This window comes from Diorhabda sublineata, chromosome X (assembly GCF_026230105.1).
Source record: "Diorhabda sublineata isolate icDioSubl1.1 chromosome X, icDioSubl1.1, whole genome shotgun sequence".
Classification (NCBI taxonomy): domain Eukaryota; kingdom Metazoa; phylum Arthropoda; class Insecta; order Coleoptera; family Chrysomelidae; genus Diorhabda; species Diorhabda sublineata.
In genome coordinates, this window is record NC_079485.1 from 39,295,523 (window position 1) to 39,311,449 (window position 15,927).

The 15,927-nt window shown below is 30.5% G+C and overlaps 1 protein-coding gene across 2 annotated transcripts in view; it reads left to right on the forward strand.

Moving 5' to 3' along the window:
* LOC130451319 (dedicator of cytokinesis protein 9) overlaps positions 1-15,927 on the forward strand; it is a 29,344-nt gene that overhangs the window by 2,735 nt on the left and 10,682 nt on the right. Inside the window, exons 3-18 of one of the 2 annotated variants that reach the window (XM_056790266.1) lie at positions 389-859; positions 1,156-1,327; positions 2,111-2,378; positions 2,563-3,018; positions 3,434-3,624; positions 4,308-4,561; positions 4,723-5,052; positions 6,265-6,831; positions 9,317-9,463; positions 10,084-10,726; positions 11,983-12,480; positions 12,721-12,990; positions 14,055-14,336; positions 14,725-14,933; positions 15,058-15,609; positions 15,797-15,898. In XM_056790266.1, coding sequence (XP_056646244.1) covers positions 389-859; positions 1,156-1,327; positions 2,111-2,378; positions 2,563-3,018; positions 3,434-3,624; positions 4,308-4,561; positions 4,723-5,052; positions 6,265-6,831; positions 9,317-9,463; positions 10,084-10,726; positions 11,983-12,480; positions 12,721-12,990; positions 14,055-14,336; positions 14,725-14,933; positions 15,058-15,609; positions 15,797-15,832 — 5,346 coding nt within the window. In that variant the 3' untranslated portion in view covers positions 15,833-15,898. Of the gene's footprint in view, positions 1-388; positions 860-1,155; positions 1,328-2,110; positions 2,379-2,562; positions 3,019-3,433; positions 3,625-4,307; positions 4,562-4,722; positions 5,053-6,264; positions 6,832-9,316; positions 9,464-10,083; positions 10,727-11,982; positions 12,481-12,720; positions 12,991-14,054; positions 14,337-14,724; positions 14,934-15,057; positions 15,610-15,796; positions 15,899-15,927 lie in introns of those variants that run through there. The other variant, XM_056790265.1, reaches the window with a different exon arrangement.

Consider the following 15,927-nt stretch of genomic DNA (forward strand, 5'->3'; position numbering starts at 1 on the left):
CAGATATTAAAAAATGAGTCTTGTTTACTATTAACTTGAATGCAACATGTCACATCACCCCAACATCTTTCTAGAGCTTCCTTACTAGTTGCGGAGCAGCCAATAATGAATACTGAGAAAAATTCAGTTGGAATGAATATCTAATAGAACTACAAATGAAGCTGTACTTAAAAATTACGATAGGCCTGTATCTCAGATTGAACCTTTCTATCTAGTCTACCATTGTTAGAAGAGTTTAACTGCCATTTAAAAAATGCGAATGAAATTCTTTTTTCTCTGATTTCAACGTTATAGCTTTTCAATGATTTTTTAATATTAAAACTTTGCTCTATTGTCATAGTAAAGACATGAGATGTTTGAATCTAACAAATTGTTTGTTTATTTTTAGCAAGTCGTGTTATCTAGAAGATTTCGCACTTTATCACCAACCTTTCCTCCATCGGAAGAAATTGAAAATTGTAATTTACTTACAAAACAATGCATTAAAAATTATTCTTGTAATTGGAACTTAATTCATTACAAATATAGTGCCTATTCTGGTAGTTACGCCGATCTTCCAATAAAACCTCAAGAAAAAAAATTTCAAGAAGAAATTTATGAGATTGATATTGACACAGATGCTGTAGATGATCTAAAACCTAGATTAGATAATATTACAAAAGAGGGATTCTTATTGAAGGGACCAGAAATTGGATCTGAACGATCTTTTGTTAACATCGGTTCAAAAAGTTTCAAAAGGAGGTACTGTTATCTGCGACAAGAAGTAGATGGCACATACATTTTAGAAATGTATAAAGATGAAAAGAAAGGTGAAGCAAAAGTTACTATAGTAATGGATTTTTGTACAGACGTAGTTAAGGTAATATTTTATATACGATATAAATAAGGTGATACCAATCTTGACCATTTGCTATTCTTACTTTAGTATACAGCTTACTTTCTGTTAGTTGCAATTGTAATGTACAAGATGCATCTCTATTCTTAACATGGAATACATTTTTTGAGGAAACAATGGCATATGTGGATAATTTCACGCAAAGTAAATCAATATCTTGTACTTAATAATTCTTTTTTATAAATAAAAATTATAGTTGTAATCTGGTATTAATTGAAAATAGTAATTATTGAACATTTGTATCACCTTTCTCATTTTAGAATTCAAAACGTGGCCGATTTTGCTTTGAATTAAGAATGACTTCTGGTCACAAATCATATTTATTAGCATCGGAAAATGAAGCAGATTTTAAAGATTGGTTGACAAAATTAAGTTCAGTCTTACATCAAAACAAAATTCAAGAAGAAAAACGTGCGGCTAGTTTGGAGCGAGGTAAGAACATTAACTATTCGAGATATACATCAACAACTAACTTATACTGTAACTAAGTGATTTTGAAGAATCAACTTGTTTTGTTGTGAGCAAAATATTTTCCAAAACCTTCAATTGCTATTAAAAACTACAAATATGATACTAAGTGTTATTTCTCAGTCCTTTCGCATCATTGCTGTGCTTTATTGTTTCCTATTCTTTACAATTTCTGATCCTCTACTCATCTAGATCTTTCTTTATGGTTTCCTACCAATTTTCCCAAAACCTGGTTTTCTTTTTTCACATAGGTGTTTTCTTGCAATATAGTGAATTTCTTGTTGATAATTATAATTGATCTTTATATTATATTGAGAGATATTATCTTGAGATATAGGTTTCATGTGGATTTCATATTTCAATGTTCTTATCTTATAAGGATTGGTCTTTTTGGTACTTCTTGATACTTTCAATTACATTGATGTGTGTTTCTTATTCATTATTTACTCAAATGCATTACAGCACCTGCTTCATTTTTAGTTTTCTGTTTCTTTTGTTTTCAGTCTCTTTTCTACATGGTTATATGTTTTCTTCTAATTTTTTGCCCTAAAAGCTATACCCTTCTGCTTGCTTATGTAATTTAATCTACTTTTGCAGTTGTCCTCCGTATTTTTATGCAGGCACTGAAGATTTTCGCATAACTATCACTGTAAATAATTTTTCATTATTAGACATGATATTCAAGTTATTTATATATAATTATCTACATTATTGCTCCTTATTCCTCCTATTAATGATTTTTTTCAGAACGCAGTACTCCTCCGCCTTCACCTCAAATTCAGTCCTTTGGTACACTTAAAGGACTTGAACAGAGTATGAATCCTCAATTAATGAAATATGCCAGAGAGACTGACCATAGTATAGCAAATTTAAGGAAAGAAAATCGTCATAAAATATTTGAACTTCATCCGAATTTAGCTATGAATATAAAATCTCAAAATTCTAGTCAAGAACAAATAGAACCATACAAAGAGATATTCGGGCATAGAGTATTTCTGAAGTTTGAAAATATTAGGTTAGTATTTGGTTCATTTCATTAGCATTAATTTAAATATACTAAATGTTAGTACTTAGCACAGTAATGATCATTATTGAATGGTGTGGAAAATTTACGTATAATATGATTTAAATTTTAAACAAATCTCAAAATTAAAAAAACTGTTTTTTTTATTTAATTCAATTTGAATTTTGTGTTTTAGGTTAAAATTACAAGTTGTTGATGATAAAGAAAATCTTTGCCAAGTAGAACCATACCACACAACATTGTGCCTCTTTGATGCCAAAAATGGTAGAAAATTAACTGAAAATTTCCACTTTGACGTCAACAGCAGTAACATTAGAAGTACTTTTAATAATGGTATCACCCATGACTCCAGTAATGTAAAATTGGGGCTTCCTGCTAACTTGCATTCCGAATGGCTGTTGTACCCTCAGCAGGCATTACTTAGCATTACAAATCCTCATCCAGATATTTTTCTAGTCATTAGGATAGAAAAAGTTTTGCAAGGTGGAATAGGACAAACATCAGAACCGTATGTCAAAGCTAATAAAGATTCTAGAGTTAGTCAAAAAGTTTATAAAAATATTGCTATGTGTTGTCAACGACTAGGAAAATACAGAATGCCTTTTGCTTGGGCCGCTAGACCTGTTTTTAGGTAAGGACTAAGTTCTAATTTTTTACTAAATAATGTTGGGTAAACCTCAAATCTTCTGAATTCTGGAAATACTATTGATAATAAAAATTACTTCATACAGTATGTTGTAAGTTTTACTAATTTGTTTTTGAATATGACCATTGTTAGTTATCCTTGCTGGGGTGTAGATAAATTCAGTAAGTACACTGTTACACAATAAAAATACAATGAATATCTCCAGTCAACCACTCTAGCAATGCTCAATCGGTCAACAACAGACTAGATTTAAAATTTTTGCATTATTGTTACTGGATTTGGACTACACTGCGACAATCTTAGTTCTAAATCATTTTTCTCAATAGGGAATCCATAACTTTATACCATACATTCTAAAATTATAGCATGTTTCAATGTATCATTATTATATTATTTTTAGGTTATATAGTAATGAACTAGATACTACTTCAGATTTTCATGCCATCTATAGACAAGAGCCAAATAAAATGACTGATGAAGAATTATTGAAGTTACTTTCAGATTATAGAAAACCTGACAAATTCAATAAGTTTACTGTGATTCCTGGTTCTTTGGAAATTAAGATGTCTGCCATAAACGATCTTCCACCAAGTAAGCTTTTCTGTTATTTGATTTAACCAATACCATCATAAATGGAATACAAATGTGGTTGAAGGTGAATTCAGTTCTTATGCTATTAAAAGTACAGGCTATAGGTCTCTTCAATTACTAGAACTGATAAATGCAATAGTGTAATGAGAGCCTGTTATAAACTACCATCTGAGTATGCATTTTTATCATATTTTAGTTTAACTAACAGCTACGGCACTCAAATGGTTTGTTTGGGTAAATAACTGCCACAATTTAGCTCGACACAGGTCTAGACTGTCTATTATAACCACTTCTGAATGGATCAAATTCTTTTTACTGACAGATAAAATGATTCAGGGGAGAGGTTTATGTATATAATTTGTCAATGTTTTTTTGAAATTTATTGAAATATGACAATAATTATTAGTCAGCAAAAGTCAAGTCGCTTGAGACCTTTCATGGAAAATGCTTCCTAATTCCTTTCAAATATAACAAAATAATATATGATACTTCTAAAGATAACTTACTATACCCATTATATCTTAAATAATGCCGTAATTAATTGGTAAACTATTTAGATGGATGTATTATTTATCAACATATTTTAACAAAACTCGGGGTAAATAACACAAAATTTTTGTTTTTTGTGGGCAATAGAGTTTCTATATATGAAATATTGACTATGATTTTTTTTGATATTTTAGATACATTATCTACTTCCTTAGCACCTTTAAAACCGTTTCCACTACCTCCAACTAATGAACCAACCATAGAAGTCGCTGAATTAGAAGGATTATCTGATAAGGATATTAATCCATATACAACTGTTATCAATCATCTTTATGTATACCCCTTAAGTCTCAATTTTGATATGCAAAAAACGTTTGCTAGAGCTCGAAATATTGCCTGTGTTATAGAACTTAGAGATTCTGATCATGAAGAAGCTAAAGCTTTACAGGTAAATACTTTTCCCATTAGTTTAACAATAATTATATCTGTAAAAGTCTCGCTGCTATTTATAGTGTTGTAGTATATTTCATATATTCTTTATTGTTACATAAAATAATTCAACTTCTCATTATATACAGAAGATTAAATCTGCCTGTCTTTTAATTTTAGTGTATTTATGGTCGACCTGGACAACCTTTATTGGTATCACAAACATCTTGTGCCGTTCTGCACCATAACACTTATCCTACGTGGTACGAAGAAATTAAAATCAGACTTCCAACAAATATACTTTTCTCTCATCATTTATTATTTACTTTTTACCATATTTCCTGTGATATTACAAAGAAAAGAGAAAATGGAATAGAAACTTGTGTGGGTTATGCATGGATACCATTATTACAAAAAGGAAGACTTTCGGTGGAAACTCAAATCATACCTGTAGCAGCCAATTTGTTGCCAGGATATTTAACAATACATCCTTTTGGATTAGGTAAAGGTGTAAGTATATTTGAGTAATAATTAAATACACATTTATAGTGAGAATTTTATCCACAATTCATTTATTAAAAAAATCCTCAAACATATGTAACCTACATAATAAAAATATTTAATTGAAGCCTCAAACCAGTTTGTAGTTTATTGGTATTAATTTTCAGTTTCCAGTTCGCTTTAGAAAAAATAGAAAAAGCCAAAACAGGAGGCTAATTGAGAGTTTAAAATGTATCTACTCTATATTAAAATAGCTCAGGAGTTTTTGTTTTCTGTTGTAAGCAGAAACCAGTATTAATAATTGCAATTATTTGGTTACATAAATTAGGCAAAACCACTATTTCATGTGAATTTTTTATCGATGGGAAATTTAAAAAAAAATTGTTGCTTTTCCATGAAATCTCATTACATTTTTACAATTGTTATTAGTGTTATGGCTCATTGAGTTTACTCGATTTAATGTTGTCAAATGTAAAGTGTAGTAAATTTTATAGTAAATTATAGACAAGAAATACAGTTGATTCTTCTTTATATTCATCTACCGTTTTAAACAAATTATGACTGCCCAGTTCGCCTTCTTGCCTACAAAATTCTTTCAAGACTTTTTTTAAGGCAACTAGTTCATAGTTTGTGGTAAGATGTACAATCCGGTATGTCAGAACAATGTGTAATTTCTTTCACTTCTTGTGTAATATGAATCACTGTCTTTCAACGACTTCTTGTCTAGATCCATTTGTTCTACTGAAGAACATTATACTCGGATAAAATTAGTTTTATTTAACCCTGTATACTATTTCAGAATTATTTTTTACTATTATAAAATTTAAAAAATACGATTCTCTTAGTTCTGATTAAAACCTCAGATCTCTCAGCATTACACTATTTATGAGTTATTTGAAATTTATTACCTGCATCTCATAAGAACGGTTTGTTTGACAGAAATACATCGACACAAAAGAAATTGCTGGTTTCTTTCATTTACAATTTCCAATTTTGCAGTCTATATCACAGTTATTGGAAGAATTTATATTATTGTATTTCAATTAGTCGATTGAAGTGGATAAAAAAGTTTTGTCAAATTTGTCATGGTTTCTATAGCAATGAGGTTAAAATAATATCTTATTTTAGCTTCTTTTTTCTTATTGCAACGTGAAGACTTATGTCCATATTTCATAATTAACTGAGAATAAAAAATAATGAATAAAATTTCTTTAATTTTAGAATGCTGGACCAGAAATCAATTGGATCGATGGACAAAAACCAATCTTTACCGTAGCTTTTAACTTAGTGTCAACTATAAATACAAAAGATCAACACCTATTCAATCTTTTTAATCTCGCTGAACGGTTGTTAGATTCTAAACCAACATCTCTACCATCCGAAGGGGAGACATGCAAGATTTTAAAAGCTTTACATGCTATTCAATTAACAACGCTCATAACCTTTTTGCCAACACTTTTTAACCAACTTTTTACACTTTTAGTTGTAACAAATAGTGAAGAAATAGGTATAAATATTATTAGAGTTTTGATAAATCTAGTGACAATGATATATGATGTCAAACGTAAAGAAATATTACAAGCTTATGTAAAATATGTATTCGTTTCTCCTGAAAGCAGGAAGAATACCACTGTACACGAAGAAATGTGCCGTCATCTTCCAGTAATTCTACATCCAAACAATACTGACTTTTTAGTGGTTAATAAGTTCATGCATCATTCTGATTTTTTTTTTGAAATCATCAACAAGAGTTTAGCCCAGCATTTGCTTACTTCTGGAAGAATAAAGGTATTTATATATTTGTAAAAACATGTTTTAGTTTAAATTTTGTTAATTTGGTTGTATTAGCTAAGTGAAGGTTATTTGCATTCACTTATTTTTGTATCATTATGTCCGAGGGTTGCTACTTTTTTGAGATACGGTAACACTGATGTGAATATGTCAAATCTGACATTGCCATCATAAAGTTTGACATTTTTAATGGTAAAGTACTCAGTATGTGTCATACGAGTGCTATTTGAGTTGTTTACAAATACTTGAAACATTAATCAATCAACTCGTTTCGACTTTTGGGCATGAAGCACCATCTCGAGCTACCTTATTGCTTCCTCGTTCTTTGTAATACGTCTAGATAATAACTAATCACTCTGACTTAAACTGTGAAAATGTCAAATTCACAGGTTACTTGATAAAACTAAGGATATTTTCATTTCATTTATTGCTAAGGTGATGATTGCTTTATTCAGTTTTGTATATACCCTATTTAGTTTATTACAGTTTTTAAAGGTATAAAATTACTGGTTTGATTTTGTCACAAAAACTAGAATTATTTTAAACGTCACATACAGTGTTTACTTATTAAAAAGGTGAATATTTTAAAATCATAAACAAAAATTCAATTTTTTTAAAAACGTCAATTTTAGATTATACATTATTTGACATAATTTGAAGGAATAAAATTATTTTATAAGATGGTAAAATAATATACTGGATGTTCCATTTAAAAAATGAAGTTTTTGCTAATTGAAATCTGAATTAATGATTATCTAAAAAACACCCTGAACCCCAAACAAACTTCTACTCTGTTAGACATTTCAGCCATCCTTTACCTTCGTACTTACCAAACAAGTTTAGTTACTTCTCACTAATAACGTTTACTAGTCAGCATTTATAGTGCACCAATTTTCGTCAAATCTTCATATTTTTCGCTCCAACTTGGCTACGTCACAATTTATGGGAAAAGAAAAGACAGGGCTAGATGCAGAGTTTTACGTTAAATTTGATGGTTAACAAGGGTGTCCTATTTAAAAAAAACTTTATTTCATGTTGACAAGCTTAGGCTGAGCCTGTGTATACCTCAAAATATTTTAGAAATGCGTATCTGTGCAAATATAATAACTTTTATTTAAAATTTTTTTTTGTATATTGAGCGTCCCGTATATATACAGGGTTTGTCCGGAAAGTAATAGAACTGAGTCGATTTTAAAAAAATTATTGAGCCAATCGTTACAATTCTTTAAAAACTTTCAAAATAGGCTCCTTCTGCGCCGATGCAGCGCTGCCAGCACGATTTCCAAGCATCTCGGAAGGCATTCTCCGGAATAGCCTTGAGAGCCGCGGTGCATGCTGCTTGGATCCCCTCTGTCGTCTCGAAATGCTTGCCTTTCATCGGCCTTTTCAGGCGAGCAAAAAAAAGTCCGGGGGGCCACATCTGGGCTGTAGGGCGGCTGCGGAAGCGTTGGAATGCCGCCCTTAGTCAGGTAGCTGTTCACAAGAAAGGCGGTGTGAGCCGGGGCGTTGTCGTGGTGCAACTTCCAGTCTGCTACGATGTCTTGTCGGACCCGATTGACCCTTCGTTTGAGTCTCTTGAGCACTTCGACACAGTCGACGGTCTGTGTTCAAAACTTTTCGCACACGAGTCACATTGTCGGTGTTTGTCGAAATCGAAGGTCTTCCAGCACGGTCTTCATCGGCGACCTCTTCCCGGCCCTCCAAAAAGGCCTGGTGCCACCGAAACACACCACTTCTTGCTAAAGCAACATCTGGGTAAGCCTGCTTGATCATATCAAACGTCTCTGTCCCAGATTTACCGAGTTTCATACAGAATTTAATCGCGTACCTCTGCTCAAACGAACACTGCATTTTCGGCTTGCACAACTCACAGAAACACGTCGCGCGAATATGCCTGTCCTAACTCTACAGGTGCTCGGAGACAACTGACCAGCCGCTCGTATGTTAGCTAGGAACGCCCTCTACCGAATCCAGTCGGTGCGCGCACGCTCTGAAGTACAATCGCGGCGGAAGAAAATCAGTCCTATTACTTTCCGGACAAACCCTGTATATATATATATATATATATAATATGTATATATTATATACTAATATATATTTATATGTTCTTGATTTTAAGTCTCTTCTGTTTTAAAATTAGTTTTTTTTGATAATTTTTAAAAGAAAGATAAATTTTGACATTTTGACTTTTCTTTAAGCCTTTATCAAAATATGATATTGACAGTGACAATTTGCTTATTTATATTGATATATAGATTACCTTCATCATGAATATCAAAATAAGGATGAAATCAACTTAGAACTTTGTTCTAATAAGAAAAATTAATTTTTCCTTGGTCCCTAAAAAAAGACTTAAAGAAAAGTCGAAGAACAACTATGACATATTACATTTTTTTAAACCTGACCATAGCCAGAATTTTAGTTTTGATAGATGTGATTTGAATAGTAAAATTTGAGCAAAACAGTTAATTTTTATTTGCAGATGCATCGACATGAGAGATTTTCTGCAGATTTTTTGGAAAGAATAGAACATTTAATGCAAGTACTTATTCCTTATGTTCACAATAAGTATAAAGAGATGCCGTTAGAAACAAAAGAATTAAACAAAAATATGGCGTTTTTTCTGAAGGTAAGTTGTCATTTTAGCAAATCCAAATTTTTAATTTACTTTTTTTTTGAAACTTGATTGAAAATAATTGATGAATTATATAGTTGATTATTTTTTATATTTGAGGAAATACTTTTGATAATTGATTGTGTTGCTGTGGTAGTTTTTTTAAGGCAACTATATTTTTTATTATAAGATGTACAATCGACATTGGCAGAAATATGTGCCATTTATTTCATATCATGGATAATGTGCTTTACTTTTGATCCATGAATTGTTCTCTAAAACCACTATACTTACAAATTCTAGCAGTGAAAAATGTTAATGAAAAACCTTATCCAATATTGGGGTTCATTATTTTGAAAATTATATTTTTGGGCATATTTTGGCACAAAATAAAAAAATTACTCGAGGATTAAAATTTAGAAAGCATATAATAACATATTGAAAACAATTGAAATCTTCATTGAACTTCATTCAAACTTCAGTGAAATATACCTCTAAAATATGCTACCCTGCTTATTCACAAAAATTCATACTATGTCTCAGAAATAACGTAGTTTGAATATTTATTCTTAAAATCAATATGCATTGTTATAAATTTCCTTAAATTATGTATATAATGTTATATTAAATTTCAGAAATGCCTTTCGCTTGTTGACAGAGGGTTTATCTTCAAACTAATCAAGTCTTACATCGATAAATTCAATCCCGGTGATTCAAGAATACTTCAAGAGTACAAATTCAACTTCTTGGAGATAATATGTAACCACGAACATTACATATCATTCAATTTACCAATACAGTATAGCAAATTAAGCCCAAGGAATAGATCTCCAGACAATATTCAAGATTTTACATTATCAGAAGAATTCTGTAAGCACCATTTCCTAGTTGGATTACTCTTACAAGAAGTAAAAGCTTCTTTAAACGAAGTAGCGCACATAAGAAAAATTGCTCTTACTACACTTAAAAATCTCATAGCTAAACACGAATTAGATGAAAGATATAAAAATAAAAGACAAATGAGTAGGATAGCATTGATTTACTTGCCATGGTTAGCTGCAGTTTTGGAAAATCTGAATAGGTTAGATATAAAAGGTGAATCAGATGAAGAAGGAGATTATAGTGTAGTGAATAGGATGTCATCAAGTAGCTCTTTTCTATTTGGAAAGAGTGGTAGTGAATGTACACCAAGAAGTCACAGATTTACTCTACATATAGATAAAGATAGCCCTTTACACATAAGAAATTCTGTGTTTTTTGATGCTATTGCTGGACAATGTAAGTGCTTTCTATGTATAAGAATGTTTATCTAAATTATAATTGATATATGAGCCGCTCAGTGCACATATCGATTAACTCCATAAAACGAAAAGTTGAGAAACGCGATGATGTAATGTATGTGTGATGTGCAGTATTGTTTTCAAAAATTTCTCTGATAATATGAATTCAAATATATAATGTAGAATGCATAATTACAGATATAGCTTTCATCTAACGGTATATAAAATTAATAAGAAAGAATAGCCAACAAACAGTCATCAGTAATGTTACAGTTTTTATGTGACTGGTGGAGTTAATCGATTTGGCAACTGAAAAAAGTAATAAAGTTAAATTTAGTCTTTACATGTTTAAGATTTTTATTACAGAAAAAGTTAGTTATTATACATTTTTATCACAGCTTTTCCATAAAAATAAATGTTGGCAGTTCGGTTATAATATAATTTTTGTAATTAATTCATAGCAGCTTTATGTTAGCGGCATTATTCTTTGAGATGATTCAGCAATATTATAAATAATGTTTTCTTTATCAGCTGTATGCGAGGATTCGTCATTTCGATATGTTGACAAGTTCTTATAGTAATCGTGTTTAACAGGAGGAATGAATTTTAGTGGGTCCATAATGTCTCTCTATTTTTCATTTGTCACAGCTCTACCTTCTACCTACTATAATAAAAGCTGATATATATTTTTCAAACTTTGCGGTCTACCCACTAAAGATTTTCTTATATTAATGGCTTAAAATTCTGTATCTTCATTATAGTCACATTTGAATTGTATGAGATAGCATCTTCGGCTGTTTAAAAACAAATAAGCGTCGATGCACGGCCAGAACAGATACAGCGTTACTGAAACGATTTACATTAGAGTATGGAGTTAATCGAAATGGCTTCTGAAATAAATTACTTATTATTCAATGACCAAAAAAATTTGCCATTTAACGGCACCAATCTCTATTATTCAGGAAAGTTATTATAAATATAAAAAGTTATGACTACACCAAGGGCTTTGACACTTAAATTTAAGATTTTTCAAAAAGTGGAGTTAATCGATGTGTGCATTGAGCGGTTCATATAACTTCAGAACCATTTCTAATGTCTAGGTGGCTATGCTTTTGAAATTCACTTCACTCTAACAATCCAGTTACAGTAAATAGATATTATTTTTTGTAATACCAAGCTCTTAAATAAAATACATCTATTTTTATAAAGTATTTTTTTTATTAAATATCTATTTAAATTATTTATTATTTTTAGCTTTGGTTAATGGAAACTCTCTGAGTGTTGACTCTGATATATCTGCAATATCAGGTGATGCCCAATCGACACTTTCTCAAGAAACCACCATAGTTAAAGATGAGAGTCTCAAAAACGGAGAAATAAAAAGTCACACTCGAACTACATCTCATATACTAAGATATGATAAATTACAACCACATGAAGTAAAGGATATTTTGTTGATATTTGTATTTGTCGTTAAGTATCTTAATGAAGATCAACTTACATTTTGGTGGGAAAATTATTCCGATCACGATGTAGTGAACTTTTTTACTGTAATGGAACTGTGTTTATATTGCTTCAGATATGTAGGAAAGAGAAATATTAATGTTATAAAAGTTAGTGAATCTGAAGTTATAAAGCCTAAAACAAAAAAGGCACATACTTTACCTGCAAGAATGAATCCATCAGAATTGAATCACGAGAATACTGGAACGTTGGTTATTCACACACCTAGAGAAAATTTGGTGGATTCAGGTAATACTGTGTTTGGAATCTAGAAGTCACAAATCCTAAAAATATGTCCTTATAGTCCTTCTTTCATAGCAAATCAAATTGCTAAATACATAGTACATGCTATATTTTTTTAGTCGCATAATCATTGAATATCTTATTCAATGATCTTTGTTTGTTTCTTAGACTCTACCACTGAGTTAACTCACAAAAATTTTGTTATATGAGTTTAAGGTCAATGACTGTATCTATTTTATTTTTTAGAAAATGAAATTCTTAGACGACAACAACAAGCAATCCTTGAACAGTATTTAGCCACGGAAATTGGACTAATAACTTTAGATTGTATGGGCTTGTATTGTATGCATTTCAAAAAAAAATTGTTGAAGTCTGACGTTGATAATGAAGTACTGAAGAAAATTATCGATATATATCTAAGTTTCATTCAAATTGGACAAAGTGAAAATCTGTTGAAGCACGTTTTTGCTGCATTACGAGCGTTCATTAATAATTACTCAGTAATTCTGTTCCAAGGCAAGTATTTACTTTTTATAGGTAGTTCAAATCTTTAGAAGTTGGTACTATGTTTCATTTCCAACTGTAAAATCTAAATCTGTGTTGAAACTTTATGGTTCAATTAATTCTATGTCATTGGATATTCTGCAAATATAGAGCAGTATATTCTATCTAATTGAATAGAATAACTTGGATAAAAAGGGCCATATTCTTCAAATTATACTGAGTTTAATAGATGTAAGTGATGCCATCTCAATATCACATGTTCAATTCTAGCAAGTCGAAATACATAGACCTTTCCAAATATCAGTACTTGTACAAACCTCTCAGATTTTTTAAATATTGATTTCAATATAACTCGATAATCACTCAAATTACTTCAGAAGAATTCCCAAATTTTTTAATATCAAGTCTTTGATATATACTTTTATTGCAGAAAGACTGAATTAGTGCACAGCAAATCACTGTCAAAATATTCAAAAAATGAGGTAATAAAGATTTTTATGTTTTGTTAATTTCAGTTAAGTGTAATAACTGTTTCAATGTTCCTTTACCCATATTAAAAAACAATTTCTTCTAAAACCTACAGTGTGTAAATTCTATCCAAAATAGGAACAAAAATGGCAGTATTTTTGGAATTGCTGGAGATCTATCTTCAAATAAATAAATTGGGCTTTACTTTTAACCTGGTTACAATTATTGCTATGCATTTGAAATTGCTCAATATATCTATATTTAATGTCATGTTATTTGTTTATCTTAATGATTTTTTCAACCATTACTAAGTTGGAATTTCTGGAAATGTTTGTGATATTCATACTGAACACACTGTTTACCACCATCACACTAACACTTGCAGTTACAATGTTTTACACACATTTCGTTAACCAAATTATTGTTTTCTGAGACTGAAGCTCGTTCTAAATAGTTATCTTTCACTTAAAAACGATAACTTAGTTATCAAAAAGTGTAATTGTGAGAGCTGTTGTAGTGGTAATAAAGTGCCTTCAGTATGTTACTACCATTGTTTTATGTTTCATTCATGACATATCAAACAATATGTGAATAGATTTTTTTTTCAGGAAATGCTATTCTTTGTGGCAAATTATGTTACGAGCTTCTCAAGTGTTGTAATAGTCGCTTATCGTCTGTAAGACAAGAGTCTTGTGCCATATTATATTTGTTAATGAGAAGCAACTTTGAATTCACGGGTCGTAAAGGTCTTACAAGAGTCCATTTGCAAGTAATCATATCAGTTTCACAGATGTTGGGTAATATCGTGGGGTTGAACAATGCTCGTTTTCAAGAAAGTTTGTCTTTGATCAACAGTTATGCTACAAGTGACAAGGCGATGAAAGGAACAGGTAAGTTTTCAATAAAGTATGTGATACATTTATACATTTGGTTCGCACGAAGTCGCGCAGTCCTTATAGGTTCTAGGATACGTAATTTCTAATTTTTGAATGTACACTTTCCAATAAAAAAATCTCATCTCTCCATCATATCTGAAAAAATATCGAGCAAATGTTTTTAGAGCCTATTATATAGAATAAAACTTTTAGATACATTTCCAGTTTTATTCTGTAAGGTTAAACCTTTTTTTACGTCTGAAATTTCTAAAAACTTATTTGCTTAATTTAAATTAATAAGTAAGTGTTGATGTTGATGTATAAAACATTTTTTCAAATATAGTATAACATATGAAAAGTGATTATAATTTAATAATGGGCTAAAATAATTTGATTTTTCAAGGTTTTCCTGTTGAAGTGAAGGATTTAACTAAAAGAGTAAGAACGGTGTTAATGGCAACAGTTCAAATGAGAGAACATCACCATGATCCTGAAATGCTTGTCGATTTGCAACACAGCCTAGCCAGCTCTTATGCATCCACTCCAGAATTAAGACATACATGGCTAGAGACTATGACAAGACACCATATCAGAGATGGAAATTATTCGGAGGTAGTTGATCAAATTATCACATTAATAGTAATACTCATGTAAAAATTTTTTTCTTAAAATCAAGTTTTATTTATATACCATGTTCGTTACAGATAGATAATACAAATAATCTAACAATTTTCAGGCTGCCTGTTGTCAACTACACATTGCTGCTTTAATGGCTGAATATTTAAAACTGAAAAATATTCAAAACTGGGGTGCCGAAAAATTCGAATTAATATCATCCAATATATCAAAAGATGAAAAAGGTTTAAAATTAGATTCCGGTGTTCAAGATATTCAGTATACAGAATTCATCTTACAAGAGCAACTTGAACGGTGTGCTGAATATATTGACAAAGCAGAGCGTTATGAAATATTAGGTGAATTATACAAATTGATAATACCCATCCATGAGAAAAAGAGAGACTATGACATGTTGAGAAAATGTTATAGTGCTCTAGCAGATAATTATGAAAAAATTATTGAAACAAATAGAAGTGGTAGAAGACTTTTAGGTAGATATTATAGAGTTGGGTTTTATGGTCAAGCATATTTTGAAGAAGATAGTGGAACAGAATACATATACAAAGAACCTAAAGTTACCTCCTTGAGTGAGATTTCTGAAAGGTTGTATAAGCAATATTGTGATAAATTTGGATCTGATGTTGTTAAAATGATCCAAGATTCAACACCGGTAAGTTATTCTATAATAAAAATATACATATACAATATACATAATATATCAATATTAAAAATATACATTTAATACTAAATGAGTAATTTTTCATTGAATGCCATATATATACATATCCAAATGTGCGTCAGATAGTGCAATTGTGAGTGGTGTGTGTGTTCAGAATTAATGTCACCAACCGTTACAGGGACTCCAACTTAACAAAGAAAATACTAATGAGTAGTTACAACAATGACTGGATATGGTTGTGAACAACTAAGCAAGTTTAATTACTTAAACATAACAAGAAAGAATAATAGTTGTTGAAATACAAGAGGT